At 50.4% G+C, this 15,198-nt stretch overlaps 1 protein-coding gene across 2 annotated transcripts; it reads right to left on the bottom strand.

Moving 5' to 3' along the window:
- Positions 1-632: 632 nt before the first annotated feature.
- Positions 633-15,144, bottom strand: LOC116751167 (cytochrome P450 4F2-like). Of its 2 annotated transcripts, XM_032626645.1 has the most exons (13): positions 15,111-15,138; positions 14,496-14,694; positions 12,568-12,712; positions 9,774-9,827; positions 9,553-9,680; positions 6,696-6,817; positions 5,866-6,136; positions 4,701-4,767; positions 4,389-4,518; positions 1,684-1,817; positions 1,522-1,586; positions 1,285-1,367; positions 633-879 (listed from the first exon to the last, which is right to left on the bottom strand). In XM_032626645.1, the coding sequence occupies exons 2-13, from the start codon at positions 14,691-14,693 to the stop codon at positions 702-704; spliced, it is 1,575 nt and encodes a 524-aa protein (XP_032482536.1). In that variant the 5' UTR covers position 14,694; positions 15,111-15,138; the 3' UTR covers positions 633-701. The 2 variants fall into 2 exon arrangements, with proteins under 2 accessions (XP_032482536.1, XP_032482537.1); XM_032626646.1 differs by lacking the exon at positions 12,568-12,712 and having other exon boundaries at positions 15,111-15,144.
- Positions 15,145-15,198: the final 54 nt, after the last annotated feature.

Raw genomic sequence — 15,198 nt, 5'->3', positions numbered from 1 at the left:
TTTTCGGTTCCTAGCTTCGGACCAGCTTCACATCAAAGCCCATTGTAACTATGTAACAGATGTAACTATGGAGATTTTGAATTTACTGAATCTTCTAATGACAGTTACCTTCAACGGCAGGTTTCCACACGTCCCAAAACTTAAATATAACTTTTATAACTTTAAAACATCATAAATTTGAGAAATTGATGCAAAAAGAAGGGAAGAAATGAACCCTTATTGAGTACTGATGCTTACCAGATACTGAGTCAGTCATTTTGCTAACGCTTGCTTATAAATCTCCACAACCCGCAATAAGGTGGCTACTATTATGTAATAAAGGCACTGAGGCTTAGAGAGAGACATGATTTTCCCCAAGCCAAGCAGCTAGTAAATAAATGGCAGACTGGGATGGTGACCACTATAGGAGGGAGTGGTGGATCCAGCGTCATCCGAACCTGATGGCATCTAGCTCTCTGCTCCACCTTCCCTAAAGAGTATCCTTGACCTTGTGATCCAAGATGGAGCTCAAGCTACCACATCAATACCCACCCCCTCCCCACCCCTTCCCCCGCCCCCCAGGTTCACACCTGGATCCCCCCAGGACCCAAGCCCCCCTCTCAATGAGACTGGGGCAGACATGGCAACACAGTTTTATTCCTGGGAATCTGCAAAGTGAGGTGTCTAGGGTCAGGGTGGATCGCAGGCCAGACGGTGGTGGGTCACTGATGACTTGCACTCAGCGGTTGCACACGCAACCAAAGTCCACCCTCCGCGCGCATGATCAGCTCCGGCTTCCTGCGTGGCTCCTCCTTGTCCGGCAGCACACGGAAGCGCAGCAGCGTGAGCGCCAGGACCACCTTCATCTCTGTCATGGCGAATGACTGCCCAATGCAGTTCCTGTGGGTGAGAGCGGGAGCTCTGACTGCGCCCGGAACCCTCATCCGGGCCCCACCGCACTGGGTATCTGGCCCACAACCCCCATCCCCACCAACAGGGATGGAGAAGGAAGCTAACCGTGCCTGGAACCCCCACGTGGGTTTACATATCCCCAGAGCTTAGCCCACACTCCAGTCCTGAACTCAGATCGGCAGACAGGGGAACAGGGCTCTCAACACACCTTGGACCTCTCCTCGGGCCCACCACCATTCCCTAGACCCTTACCCATAACGTCCAATGGAGCGGAGGGAAACTCTGACCATCTTACATTTTCTCTCTTCCTGGCCCCCAAAATCAAGGCTGGAATTTCAGTCCCAGACCCCTGCGCCCACCACTCCATTCTCACCTCAGATGCTCTGTCCTCACCTGGGCCCCGCGGAGAAGGGAATAAAAGCCAGAGGTGACCTCCCCTTGATGTTTTCTGGGTCAAAGCGGAAAGGGTCATAGACCTGGGGGCGAGGCAAGACAGGGCTGCTTGGCAGATGTTTGTATAATGGGGGGAGGTGATGTCTGATTTACTAAGCCAGAACCCTGTGCCCTCCTCTAGGGCCCCCGAGGGGAGTGGGCTAGGATGAGGGAGGTGGGGGGTAGCGGAGGCAGCACCTCAGGGTCTGGCCACACCGATGGGTTGTGATGGGTCCCGAAAATACTGATGAGACAGATAACACCTGTGGGAGAGGAGGGGCCAGTCAGGACTAGGTCCAAGCCACCTGATTGGGCCCCTCTTTCTGACCAGGAACCTCCTCCCCTAGTCATCGTGGGCACCTTTGGGGATGACCCGTCCATCTGGGAGCACAGTGTCCTGGGTACAGCGGCGGGAGATGACTGTGACTGGGGGGTGCAACCGCAGACTCTCCTTGATGCACATGGTCAGGAAGGGCAACTGGGCCAGATCGTCCCTAAGGAATCCCCATGACAATTATCCAGGGAGCAAAAACAGAGACATCGCCTCCCCCCCAGCCCTCCTGCTGTCCCATGAGATCCTCTCTCCCTATAACAAAATTGCAGATGGATCAAATATCTCCAAACACATTAAGTTGTATACATTAGATAGGTACAGTTTTTTCTTTGTCCATCATACCTCAATAAAATCGTTCTTAGAAAGAAAGAAAGAAAAGCAATATCACAGAAGAACCAGACAAAATTTAGTGAGATATTTTTAGAAGTTTTTCTAAGCAAAACATCGAAAAGCCAGCCATAAAAAAGTTTACAAATTCTTATAAAAGTAAAATATTTTTTATGGCAAGATAGCAAAATCAAAAGGCAAATGAGTAAGAAACAAAAGATCGGATTCACTGTTGACTCTTATTTATTACAGCACTAGAGATACTAGCTAATGCAATTAGACAGAGGAAAAAGGAGAGCAATGCCATTTGAAATGTGGGGTAAATATGTCATTTTCGCCAGATAATGATTTTATACTTAGAAAACAAGAGAATTCACTGGAAAACTTTTATAAGCATCGAAGATAAGATTCAGTAAGGGGACTGAATTCTTTTTCTTTAATCCCCTTCATTTTGTGTGGTGTTTTAAATTCTTAATAGTTGATACAGTTGACTAGTTCAAAATTGGAAAACTACAAAACACCACCCCCATGGCCCCACAGCACTCATTTCCCCTCCTCACAGTTTGCCTAGTGATTATTTTATATGTATCCTTCCAGAAGTACTTTTTTGCATTAAAAAATATATAGTAGCATACTATGTACTATACACACTGCTCTGTATCTTTTTCATGTAACAGCATAACAATCTCTTCTTGTACATCTCTTGGGCCCAGTGTCCAAAACAGGGCATTTCCTACTCTGGAGCTATAACATAATTTCCCATGGTTTCCTCTAGAGCCTTTAAGACTCCTTTAGTTTTTATTTTAAATGTTTGATTCATGTAGATGTTATTTTCTTATGACCTAAGAGCAGGTTGAATTCACTTTTTTCCAGGTAGCTCTCCAGTTGTTCCAAGTTTTTATTAAATGATCTTTATTTTTCCTATTGATATGGGACTCCATATTTAGCATTTACTATGTTCACTGCACAAGAAATTTATATCCATAAATTATTAGTTTTTGTATTAGAAAGAATAGATGATGAAAGAAATGATGATGATGATATAAAATATCTGGATTAAAATTAACAAGGAATGTGAATGTATTCCAAATGAACTTATAAATATTTCTCAATACAGACAGACTAGATGATTCACCATAGCAACAAGAGTATCTAAGGGTTAATTTAGCAAAAGCTGCATAAGATCTCTATACTAAAATTTTAAACTCTATTAAAAACCTAAAGATTGGGCTTCCCTGGTGGCGCAGTGGTTGAGAGTCCACCTGCCGATGCAGGGGACACGGGTTCGTGCCCCGGTCCGGGAAGATCCCACATGCCGCGGAGTGGCTGGGCCCATAAGCCATGGCTGCTGAGCCATGGCCGCTGAGACTGCGCGTCCGGAGCCTCTGCTCCGCAACGGGAGAGGCCACAACAGTGAGAGGCCCGCGTACCTCAAAAAAAAAAACCTAAAGATTATTTGAATATACAAAAATGGGTATTCATTCCACACTCTGGGATAGTGTGTGTTAATATTATGATGTAATCTGTTTTCCACAAGCCAATCATATGTTCATTTAAACCTCCTCCCTCATTCATTTCTCTCTCTCTGTCTCTCTCTTTCTCTGTCTCTTTCTCCCCTTCCCCACATCACTTCATTTTTGCCCGGCTGTCTCTTTGACCTAACTGCATCTCAAATGCATCCAGATATCTACTGATCATCTTTCAGGATCTCAGCTGGGGCACTTTTTTCCACCCTCGACTTTGCCTCTCTTACTCTAAACCCCAGCACTGCCCATGTACACTGGGAGTGTCCCGACCTGGGGCTATTCCTCACCAGGCTGGGAGCTCCTGGAAGGCAAAGACTGGGTCTGGGCCCTTCCTGAGTCTCCAGGACACAGAATGGGGCTGGAAAGAATTGGAAATGGCATAGAATTGGGGATAGAAGGCAGTTTGGCAGTGTTTCCTAAATGGGAACCGGATGGATGAAGACGCAGCTGTTCCTGGACAGAAGTTGAATGACTTTAGTCCTCAGGTATTCCCTGTGAATCCTGGACTAAATAATATGAAGAATTAGGGGACAGGAGATCAGAAAACACTCAGGGATGGAGATGTTTGAAAACATGTGATTCAGAGAGAAAAGTAAGGGAGTGGAGAGGAAGTTCACTTACTGAATATGTGCTAAGTGGCATCATCAGCCCTCACACATTGTCGCTAATTCTCTCAGAAATCCAGGTCTTTCTGTCCCAAGAGTCTGCAAACTTTCCCCTGTTATACATACTGGGTACTAGACCCTGCCTCTGGGACCTTCTCCTATTCCCACTAAGCAATGATGACAGAATCAACAAAAAGATTTCCCATCTTCCCCAGCCATGGTGCAAGGCCAATGTGAGGGGCTCAGAAAAAGACCAGGAGGACTTGCGCTCACCATTCAATCTCCTTAGGCTCACGGTCCCTCAGGAGTTCTTGCACCTCCTGCCGGCAGCGCTCCTGGTATTCTGGGTGCTTCGCAAGGTTGTACAGGACCCAGGAGAGGCCGCTGGCTGTGGTATCATGGCCTGAGGGGCATCAGAAAAGCTTGGGTCTCTGAGCTACTTCAGCACCAGAAGGCGGACAGCACCCTCACAGTAAGGCCCATGGGGAGGATGGGGAGTGATGGGGTGATCTAGGGTCCACTCGCCAAGTTCCTTGGTGGGGGAGAGACCCCTTCCCCTCTGTAGTCTCACACTGGGATCCTCACCCTCAAACATGAAGGTGTCAGCTTCAGCTCGGATATCTTCGTCTGATAATCCCTTCCCATCTTCATCCTGGAGAGAAAGCAAGATCTCCAGAATCACTGAGGGCCCCTGAGCCTAAACTGAGACAATCTCAACCTCCATTATCCATCCAGAAACCCAAGCCCACCCTGAACTCCTAGACCTCGTTTGCTTGCTATCACACGAGGGTCCACCCCACAGGCCTCCTCTTGACCTCTTTGCCTCCTGTATTGTCCCTGGTGAAAGGAATCAATGATCTATAAATATTTTCATGTCTCTACATGATGCAACCTGGGTTACAGGATGATTGAGTGGCAACTTGACTTGGAAGCTATAGCTTGAGCATGGCCCCAAAACCATTTGCTCATATGTTAGGATAGTAAATCCAGGGATTCCTTATCTTTCCTGGGAATAAGGAATGGGTTATAAACCTGTAGAATCTATAGCCTTTGCCTTCTCTCCCACAGGGATTTGTTTAAGTTCAACAACAATCTCTTCTCTTCCCTTCTCTTCTCTTCTCTTTTCTTCTCTTCCCTCCCCTCCCCTTCCTCCCCTCCCCTCCCCTCCCCTCCCTCCCCTCCCCTCCCCTCCCCTCCTGTTCCCTTTCCTTCTCTCTCTCTCTCTCTCTCTCTCTCTCTCTCTCTCCCTCTCTCCCTCTCCTTCCCCCACATAGGGAAGAAGGGGCATGATGTCCTGTATAAGTTCTAAAGTTCAAAATCTGGAGGTACTTACCCTGCAATGCAAGCATGGCTGCATGTATAGGTAAAACATTATGGAGCCCTCAGAGAGATTTAGGAATGGGGAACCATAGCTACAATTCTACTCTGGCTACTGTTACTGCTATAAGCCATAAATGGGCTGCTCTGATCCAGAGTTTTGTATATATACATACATGTATATATACAGTCTGCCTCTGTGGTAGACTAACTTATTAGCTTGTAAGTAGAGTAAAATCTCAGGACTTCACAGTTTCAGACTCAGCCATCCCCTGCAGGGGGATTCCACACACTCACCTCTAAAACTTATCCCTGACCCATCCCTCCCTCAAGCACCTCACATGGCTCCCTAGTACCCTCTGCATCCATCCAAGCTCTTTGATCAAATCGAGGTCCATTCTCATACTTCTGCTCAGATACCAGAGGAGCCTACCTTGGTCAGCAGGAGCACATCAATGAAGTCCAAGGTCTTGGACTTAGCCTTGGCCTTGAGGAAGTCATCAATACCCTGACTGGGGAGGGTACGCCGCCGCTCCTGGATGACAACATCTGTGAAGTTGTGAACCAGGCGGCAGGCCCTGCGGAAGCACCGCCCGTCGGGGGTGAGGTAGTACAGGAGGTCTACGTTCAGGAAGATCTGCTGGTGCCGCTTCGCCACTAGGGCACTGAGCTCCAAGATGGCAGCGATATATTCACTGGGCTTCCTGCAGGATGAGAGCATGAAGGAAGCCAACAACATAAAACACCTGAAACCCAGAAGCCGAGAGCTACCTCCCTTCAGGAAACTGAGGCTCCAAGAACAGATGGCCCACAGACACAGTGTGGGGAGGAGCCAGGACATGAGACTCTCCAGACTCTTCTCTTCTACATCCCATCTCTGTGAGCTGCCTCCATGCCCCAGGCACCCAGAGCACAGCTTAGATATCATGCTTCTCCCCTCTGTCTCTCAGCCAGTGCCTGCCCCTTCTCCTTCCCCAAACTGTCCACATGGCTCAGAACTTATCCTCCGCTAGCTGGTCAATGGCCCAGTCCCTTATCTATTCTCCTTACATCCAATGTCAGCACCGTCCACTGTCTACATGATAGTTGGTCTACCGACCTGAAAGGATAGCTCCTTTTCTTTCCCTTTCCCTGTCCTTCAATGTCCAGCTCTGACCCACCTCCTCCAGGAAGGCCCTTCTGATTTCCCTGGTCAGTCCTCCCTCTGCCATCTACTCCCTTGGATGTATGGCTCATATTCCTGGGCCCTGGGCTGAGACTCACTCCTGGCAATTGCTGTCAAAACTGAAGACGCATTTCTGCAGACTGTCCAGGGTCATGAGGCTGATGTGTTCAAACATGTCCAGATGGGTGTGGCCCTCTGTGACCAGGTGCTGCCACTTGGCCTGGACAAAGAAGGGGACAGAGCTGTGGCTGGGAACTGACTCCCCTGACCCCCTCCCTAACCCCTAAACACCAAGATGCACTCCCCCAGATTCTGACTCCTGGGCCCAGGCACACACCCCCAGGGAGGACCAGACCTGGGTAGGTGTGAAAGCTGTTACTATTAGGGCATGAAGTTACCATGGCTGAGAGTCAGGAGATCTGGGTTTTTAAATCCTGGCTCTGCCCGCCATACTCTTTGTACCCTTGGTCAACTTATTGCATAAAATAAGTGCTCAACAAATGTTAGCTTCCATCATCTTCATTGTTATAAGTTGATTAGGAAAATGTCCCCTATGTTGAGAGAGGTAGTCCTCCATGGGTCCTGAGTACCCCTGCACATTTTTGCTGGGTATGCCAAAAAATTGCAAGACTCTGATGTTCTTTACCTGGGCCATTTCTCAGAGTTGTGTTTGTAGCAAACAACCTTGAGGAGTGAGGTCATGTTGAAACCTTGTAACCGAGATTGAGACTTGAACCCATGGTCTTTTAACTGAAATCACATGCTTGGTCTCAGGACTTAATGAAGCTCAGGTTCTTGATGTCTCATTGCAGAAAGAATTCAGTGAGAGACAAAGTGATCAGTAAGAAGAGGATTTATTTAGGGAGAAACACATTCCACAGAGTGTGGGTCATCTCATAAGGCAAGAGGCCTTGGGAGAAACACACTCCACAGACAGAGTGTGAGCCATCTCAGAAGGTGAGAGTGGCCCCAGGGTATTGGGTTGTCAGTTTTTATAGGGGTGGGTAATTTCATAGGCTAATGAGTGGAAGGAGTATTCCAGCTATTTTGGGGAAGGGGTGGGAATTTCCAGAAATTGGGCTACTGCTCACTTTTTGACCTTTATGGTCAGGCTTTGAACTGTCATGGCACTTGTGGGTGTGTCATTTAGCGAGCTGTTGTGTTACAATGAACGTATATTGAGGCTCAAGGTCTAGCGCAAGTCGACTCGTCCGCCATCTTGGATCTATTTGGTTCTAATCAGTTTATGTCGTGTCCTCTTGCTATGTTATTCATTTAAAGGTTGTGCCCTGCCCCCTTCCCTCCTGTTTCAATGTCTCCCCCTGGACAAATACCAGGCTTGCTTCTCATTGCTATAAAAGTCATAGAGTCCCTAAACCTAGGGCTCCTTCCCTTGTAATACAACATACTATACGAGCAGGCATCTATTGAAGCCCACCTGTGTCATCCTCAGGGTATTTGGTGACTTGGAAGAAGAATGCAAACCAACAAGAAGCACAGGCTGTTTTCTGTGCCAAAAGTAATACATTGTCCTTTGTCTCTAACCCAGGAGTCTCATGACTTCTGGCAGAATCCACAAAAGAGTGACAAGCTCCCTTGTCAGCTTGCAGGTATGGAAAAATCTGAGGCGCTCCACAAAATCCTTACGTCCACTACTCCCTTCCCATGTATGTATCCAAACCTTTTGCAATGTATTTTTTCAGTAACTTCTATTAGGAGGTGGAGCCTACTTCACCATTCTTCGATTCTGAGCTGGCCTTGGACTTGTTTTGGCCAATAGACTATGGTGAAAATAAGGAGGTGATCATCCCAAACCTAGACCCCACGGGCACCGCAGCTTCCTCTCGGTCTTTTCAAACCCTGCCTCTGCCATTTGAACCAGCCTGAGATGTCTTCTGAAGGGAGAGGATCACATGAAAGGAGGTCTAGTTGCCCTAGCTGAGGTCATCCTAGGTCAGCTTGCAGCCAACCAAGCTCCAAACACGTGAGAGGACTGACCCCAGATCAGCAATGCTTCGTATCTGTATGGTCAGGCCACCCAAGATAGTTGTCCTCTTGTTCTCTGTACATCCCTTGCTTGACCAGTCCTTGTTTCACCTACACCCTATTCACATGGCTGACCTTCCCTCTTAATCGTAGACCCTAATCAGTAACTGCCTAAATACTCGCCCCAGCCCCAGATAGCCATTGTTCTAATAGTTAGATCAAAACATCTCCACCATGATAGCTTATCAAAGGGGTAGTGAGGGGTATGCTCCTCTGCTGGTTTCCTTGGTAACTTATGAGCCAACCTGTTGTCAATTCCCCTACAACTGGTAACCTCTCACCCATCCACCCCCATAGGAAGACTGCCGCCATGTCCTCCCCGCTGTCGGCCACACATGGTGTGGTGTCACTCCAGGACCTTGCTTCAGACGTGTAAGCTGCCCCCGTCCATTAAACCACTGATGTCTCTGTTACTGACTCCAGCTCTTCCTTCAGTCTTGAGGCTGCAGGCCTGTGGGTGCAGCCCAACACTGTCTGACCCACAGCTGATTATAGATACATGAGTGACCCCATCTACGTTCAGAGGAAGGAGCCAGCTGACTCACAGACTTGCTGTCAATACTAAACCCTTATTGTTTTGAAGTGATTTGTGACTCAGGAATAACTACTACATGATATTCATTATCATCAAACGTGCCTCAAGATTCCATGGTTTCTGTGAAGGTAAAACAGAAACTATTACCTTCTCAGCACCTACTGTGTGCCAGGGACACGGCTCCGTTACGTTATCTCTACCACCCTGCAAAGCAGGGATCACATTATACTCATTTTATAGCCAGGGAAATTGAGGCTCAGAAGGAAAGAACAATGGCCCAAGCCACGCAGAAGAGCCAGAATTACAGACAAGATGTGTCTGAGTTCCCGTTGTCCCCAAGACTCCAGCTGGGACCCTGAGTTCAAGATACTCACATGCATGATGTCTGCACTCTTGGTGAAAATCTTCATATAGGGCTTCAGGATGTTGAAGTGGAAGGCGGGTGTCAACATGCGACGGCGGCTGCTCCATTTGTCACCGGCACTCAGCAGGAGCCCATCCCCTAGCCGAGGCAGCCGCGGGGAGTGGGCAAGGGCAGCACCTTCCCCTGGGCCCCCAAGGTCGTCCCCAGCCCCCTTCACTCACAGTTACTCACCCAGCCAGGGCTTCAGAAAGTCGTAGAAGTGCACGTCCTTGGGTGCGACGGTGGCTGACATGAATGAGGACCATCAGGGGCGAGGAAGAAGGGGAGGGGAGGGATTTTGGTGGAGAGTGGAAGCTCCCAGCCAGGAACCTGCATTCCTCCTCCAAGCCCGGCATAGCAGGAATGGGGCCAAGAGCACAGGAAACTGGGAGGAGGGGGGAAGGGAGGGTGGAACAGACCAGGCTGCAGCACAGAATACAGTCAAGACAGAGCCCATAGACACGACCCTATATGCTTAGACACACCCCAACATGACACAACATACCCCAACATGACTTGACATGGCACCTTATAAACACCAAAGCATAGCCCAGCACTTTACAAAACACCTTTACAGGGACCTAGGACGTTACATCTGCCCCAGCACTCTGACCTCTTCTGAGACATCTGACAGGGCCCCAAAATGCACGACACAACCTGACTGACATGACAAAACGTGCTCTGCCACGGACCTGAAGACAATCTGACATCACCTCAGTGTACCCCAGACAGGACCTAATGCACTTATATCACAGACCTGGAACAGGCAATACCAAGACATACTCTAAGACCTGCATCAGACACGACTCACATAAGGTCTCAGGCATTTCTCAGAGTGACCCTGAGTCCCAGACCTCAGACAAACTCCAAATGTGGCCCAGACGTGACCAGCAGGAGAACCAGACAATCTCTAATGGCATCTCACGTAAGAATCGGAGACTCCAAGATGCCTCAGATGTCCTTGGCCACAGCTGAGCCCCAGACATGACTGAGACCATCTCCATTTGAGCTCAGGTATAAACATATACAAGGTGTCACCAGGTATAACATACACCAGCTGTAACCAGAATCCAGGTAGAAACATACGTGACCAGACGTGGCTATACAGCAGACATTGCACAGACATGACCTCAGGTCAGGCAGGTGGGAGTCCGGGTGAGAGGGAGGCAGTGGCATCTCTGCCACAGCCCCTTCTGTCTGCACCTTGGTCACCTGCCCACCTGGAGGCAACACAGAGACCGTGGCAGTGGGCAAGCTGTGGCCAGGGAGGTGTCTACCTGGAGCAAAGAGCACAGGCTTGATGCAGGTGGGGTGGAAGGTGTGGGTGACCACATGCCAGGGTCCAACCCACCAACGGCACACATCCCGTAGGTGCTGGTCTGCCCCTGTGTGTACAGGAGACCTTCCTCCGAGCTCTGAATCTGGACAGGCACAAAAATGACCCAGTTCACACTCTTCCAGGCTGCCAGAGGGAAGGACTTGCAAGGAAGGGATCCAGACCTGAACCTATGAATCACCTCCAGCAGCCGCTCGTCTGTCCTCAGCCTCCTCCTGGGCTCCCTCCCCACACTCTCCATACATGACAATTGGGGTCCCTCAGGTGCAAGGATAGAAAGGGTTTTTCCCTGTTTGGATCCCAAATACCACGTTCACCTGACTTCTCTTCCATCCTCATATTCCAGGTACGGAAACTGAGGCTCTGAATGACGAAGTCACTTGCCAACAGTCTCCCAGACACTAAGCCTAAGACTCCAGCCCAGGTCTGTCTGAATCCAGGGCCTGAGTTCTTAACCATCCAGCTGCTCTGAGCCCCAAAACAATAGCTCAGAGGACCCTATGCTTCTCAGGGCACTCAGCGTCTCAGGGACACAGAGATTGGTCCCATGACCCAGGCAAGGGAAATTAAAGGGAATCCTGTATCTTTCCCTGGAAATGTTGTGAATGAGGTCACTTTTCCATGGGGGTTGAGTTTCTGGCATTCATCTCTACCATGATGAGAGTGAAGCCATCACAGATGAACACAGAACTGAAAGACGAAGACAGATTTCTGATGACATTGTTTAAGACCTGGATCCAGCTGGGCCTGAAGACACCCTCCTTGGACTTTACTATCAATTGATTCGCTTTCTTTCCTTAGAACATACAGGGTTGCATTTCTACCACTAACAGCCGAAAGAGACTTCAGCAGCCAGAGAGAGCCAGGGATCTTCCCAGAGTCACTGAGCAGCCTGGTGTTTCAGCCAAGGTCTCTGTCAGTTGCTGCCTGTTCATTCCTCTGCTTGCCAGGTCTGTCTGGGGATGGGAGGCACAGGGGACAAGAGAAGGGAGACAGGGTGCGGTGGAGTCTCCTCAGGGAGATTCCTGGGGACTGGAGAAGGAGGGCACTGAACTAGAAGTGGTCGAGCTGCAGGATAGAGTCAACCCACCAGAGAGGTGGATGTCATGGAAATAGCAGCCCAGATCTTCCACCAGCCACGAGTCTTCATTGCTCTGGGCCTAGGGATGGGTGGGACTGAGGGCAGGCCTGGCAGGGGGCCTGGGATGCTATGGATTTCCACTGCACCACTGTACCCTCTGCTTTAAAATATGTCTGCTCATCGATCCAGACACAGTTCCAGCAACTCCTCCTCCAGGAAGCCTTCCGAGATGCCCCAGCAGAAAACCTTGCTCCTCCTATGGGTTGCCACAGCCCATCTCCCTCTGGCCAATTCCTGACCACACCAGGTCAGGGATCTCTCTGTCCAGACCTGTGTCCTCAAGATTGGGGGTGTCCTTCACCCAGAACACCAGGGTGGGGGTGCAGACGGCAGTGACAGGAGGAAGGAGGCAGTGAGATGGGGGCTGGTGAATACTTGAAGGAAAAAGGAAGATGGCTGAGAGAGAAGAGGGGAGAAAGGGCCGGGGTCCTGTAGGGGCCACACTGAAGCTTGGCAGAGAGGAGCTGGAGGCCCTCAGATGTGTCATGGCACCACCACCACATGGGTACCTGAGGCATTGGCGACATTCCGGATCAAGTCAGGATGGCAGAAAATGACCAGGGGGGTGATAGGGCCCATCCAGATCATGTATCCCTTGGGGTAGTTGGCCACCAGCTGAGTTAAGCCCCTCAAGCCCTGCTCCGTGGGGGGGTACTGCAAGGAAGGTAAGGGCCATCAATTCCCAGAAGGAACCTCTGCAGTGGACAGTGTGTGGGATTCTGCACAGATGGAGGGAATCTCTGCTTCCTCCTGTTCCTTCTCTCTGAGGGCAGGAGGGTCCTGGGGGCCTCTTCGTGTCCCCGGCGTGTATCCCAGGGCACAGGGAGAAGACACGCTCTCTGCCTACAGGGAGGGTGACCTTGGCTTGAGAAGACAAATTTTTTTTGTCCTGGGAGTGGTCCCAGCCCCAGGGGCGACCACAGGAGGACATCCCCAGTGGTGAGGTTTGTGGGTAGCAGGGTGGCCTCAGGACTTGTGGACTGGGTTTTGGTCCCACATCTTTCATATTCTGGCTGGTCCACATGGCCTCTTGTTCCTTGCATGGTAAAGGGTCTGCAGACCTGGGATCTTCCAGCCCTGGCCAACCCCAGGGACGGTCGTGAATTCTGCCCATCAATCAATATAGCAATTCTGCCCTCTGAACCCCCTCTGCGGGCCATCCTCTATGCAGAGTGCATCCTGTGCGTCTATTTCTCTGCAAGCTATGGACATGCCTTTCAATTGTGCCATTTACAAATGAAGAAACTGAGGCCATATGCCCCCAAAGGGGAAGAAGTGTGGGTTGCCTCCTGGTGAAGCATCCTCTCCCCAGGATGCCCCACTCAAACCTGACAAATACCCCCAGGTGCTCTAGACAAGTGAACATACAGAGAGGGAGAGTGACTCAGCCAAGGTCACACAGCAAGAGGGGCTGGAGGAAGGAAAAGTGACCACGACCGGCCCCTTACAGACAAGCCCTTGGAGGGGAAGGCAGAACTGCAGCAACTTTGTAACATTCCTGCTGCTTCTAGGATGTCCTGAAACCATTCCAAGACCTAGAATCTCAGCACTGTGAATCTCACCTTCACGGTGAACTTCGGAATGCCCCCGTTCTGAACTTTGCCTTAATGAACAGTGATTGCAGCAAGTCCCGCCCCAAGTTGTAGTTCTCCCAGGCAGGAAAGGAAAGCTGTCTGGGAGATAGGAGGAGGACACCCATCCCTTTGACCTTGACTGAGGGGGGTGATGGCAAGTTCCTCACCTTGGTCATCAAACATTTATTTTGCATGCCTACTGTATGCCAGCCCTGGACTGGGCACTGTAGTGTCTGCTTCCCAGAACTATCATCAAATTGGAAAGATGGTTAACAAGTAATTGGAAAATTAACTGTTTAATTAATCATGAGCGGGGCCAAGTCAAAGGTCAAAGTCTGGGGCACAAGGTAGGCAGGCATGGAGGATGCGGAAGTGTAAGAAGACTTCTGAAAGAGGAAGTGAGTGGCCAACTTTATCCAGATTGGTCAAGGTGCCCATTGGGACATCTTGGAGGGAGCAGGGGGAAGGGAGTAAGATTAGAAGGAGGGGTCCTGGAGAGGGGAGGGGGTGGGTAGCTGTGCACCTGTAGGTGGGAATGAGGAGGTGATAGCTATTTCCTGTGGGGAAGATGTAGCCCAGAATAAGACACAAGGAAATGGGCCACATGCAGAGCAGACCCTGGACAGCGCACCTCATGTGTGGAAGACAGACAGGAAATGGACCCCAAAGCAGGCTAGGGATAGAAGGACAGGATGTGGGGAAGGTCTCGATGGCAGAGCAGAGGAATGAAGGAGTGAGGAAAAAGGGGGCTTCTCATCCTCCCTGGCGTCTCTGCCGTCCTAGATCCCCTGAGCCCCATTCCTGACCTTGCAGGAAGTCCACCCACCCTGATGTTCCAGACTCATTCTGCTATCCACACTCACCAGGCCCAGGTGACCCAAGAACCAGTTGCGTTTTGGGGGCTGCGGGAAACATTGAAGGCGGCGAGAGTTGTTGTAGGAGGTGTAGGTCCAGGCCAGGATGCGGGCCAGTAGCCAGGAGGCCCCGACCAGCAGCAGGAGTAGCCATGGGGAGGCTGCCACCAACCCGAGTCCCAGCCAGGACAGGCTCAGCTGCAACATCCTGTAGGGCAGACGCGGTGGAGGGTGAGCTCCTGAGGATGAAGGAACGGGGCCCGATGATGGTGAGCTGTGAGGCAGAGACAAATAGAGGGACAGGAACAAGGGAGAGAGGGGCAGGGATGGTGAGTGCTGGGGGCAGGGCAAGAAGGGCTCAGAGAAGGCAGACAAGGTCTGAGAGAGGGGAGGAAGACCCAGTGAAATCAAGGCGAAGACAGAGAGACAGAGACAGACACAGAGACAGAGAGAGAGAGACAGACAGACAGACAGACACACACACACACACACACACACACAGAAAGTGTGTGTGTTAGTTACCCACTGGTATCCACTCATCTCCCAGGCCAGCTCCTTCCCTTGAGCAGTGGCCTTCCCCACCCCGGGCCAGGACCCCCAGCCCTTAGACCCCCAGCCTGGCACCTTCTATCAGGAGTGCCTTGTCCCACACAACTTCTTCTCCCCTCCTCTGGGGAAGGCTTTGGCTGGCCCCTGACCTAGAGGAAGCTTC

This window comes from Phocoena sinus, chromosome 3 (genome assembly GCF_008692025.1).
Source record: "Phocoena sinus isolate mPhoSin1 chromosome 3, mPhoSin1.pri, whole genome shotgun sequence".
NCBI lineage: Eukaryota > Metazoa > Chordata > Mammalia > Artiodactyla > Phocoenidae > Phocoena > Phocoena sinus.
This window is presented reverse-complemented; position numbering and strand designations above follow the sequence as displayed.

Bases quoted from the DNA above. Each gene is read 5' to 3' on its own strand.
- LOC116751167 (XM_032626645.1), bottom strand. From the start codon at position 14,693: ATGTTGCAGCTGAGCCTGTCCTGGCTGGGACTCGGGTTGGTGGCAGCC. The intron at 9,681-9,773 runs GTGAGTAACTGT...TGCCTCGGCTAG, and splicing joins CTTTCTGAAGCCCTGGCTGG to GGGATGGGCTCCTGCTGAGT. The intron at 1,368-1,521 runs GTGCTGCCTCCG...CCTCGCCCCCAG, and splicing joins CGGTGTGGCCAGACCCTGAG to GTCTATGACCCTTTCCGCTT.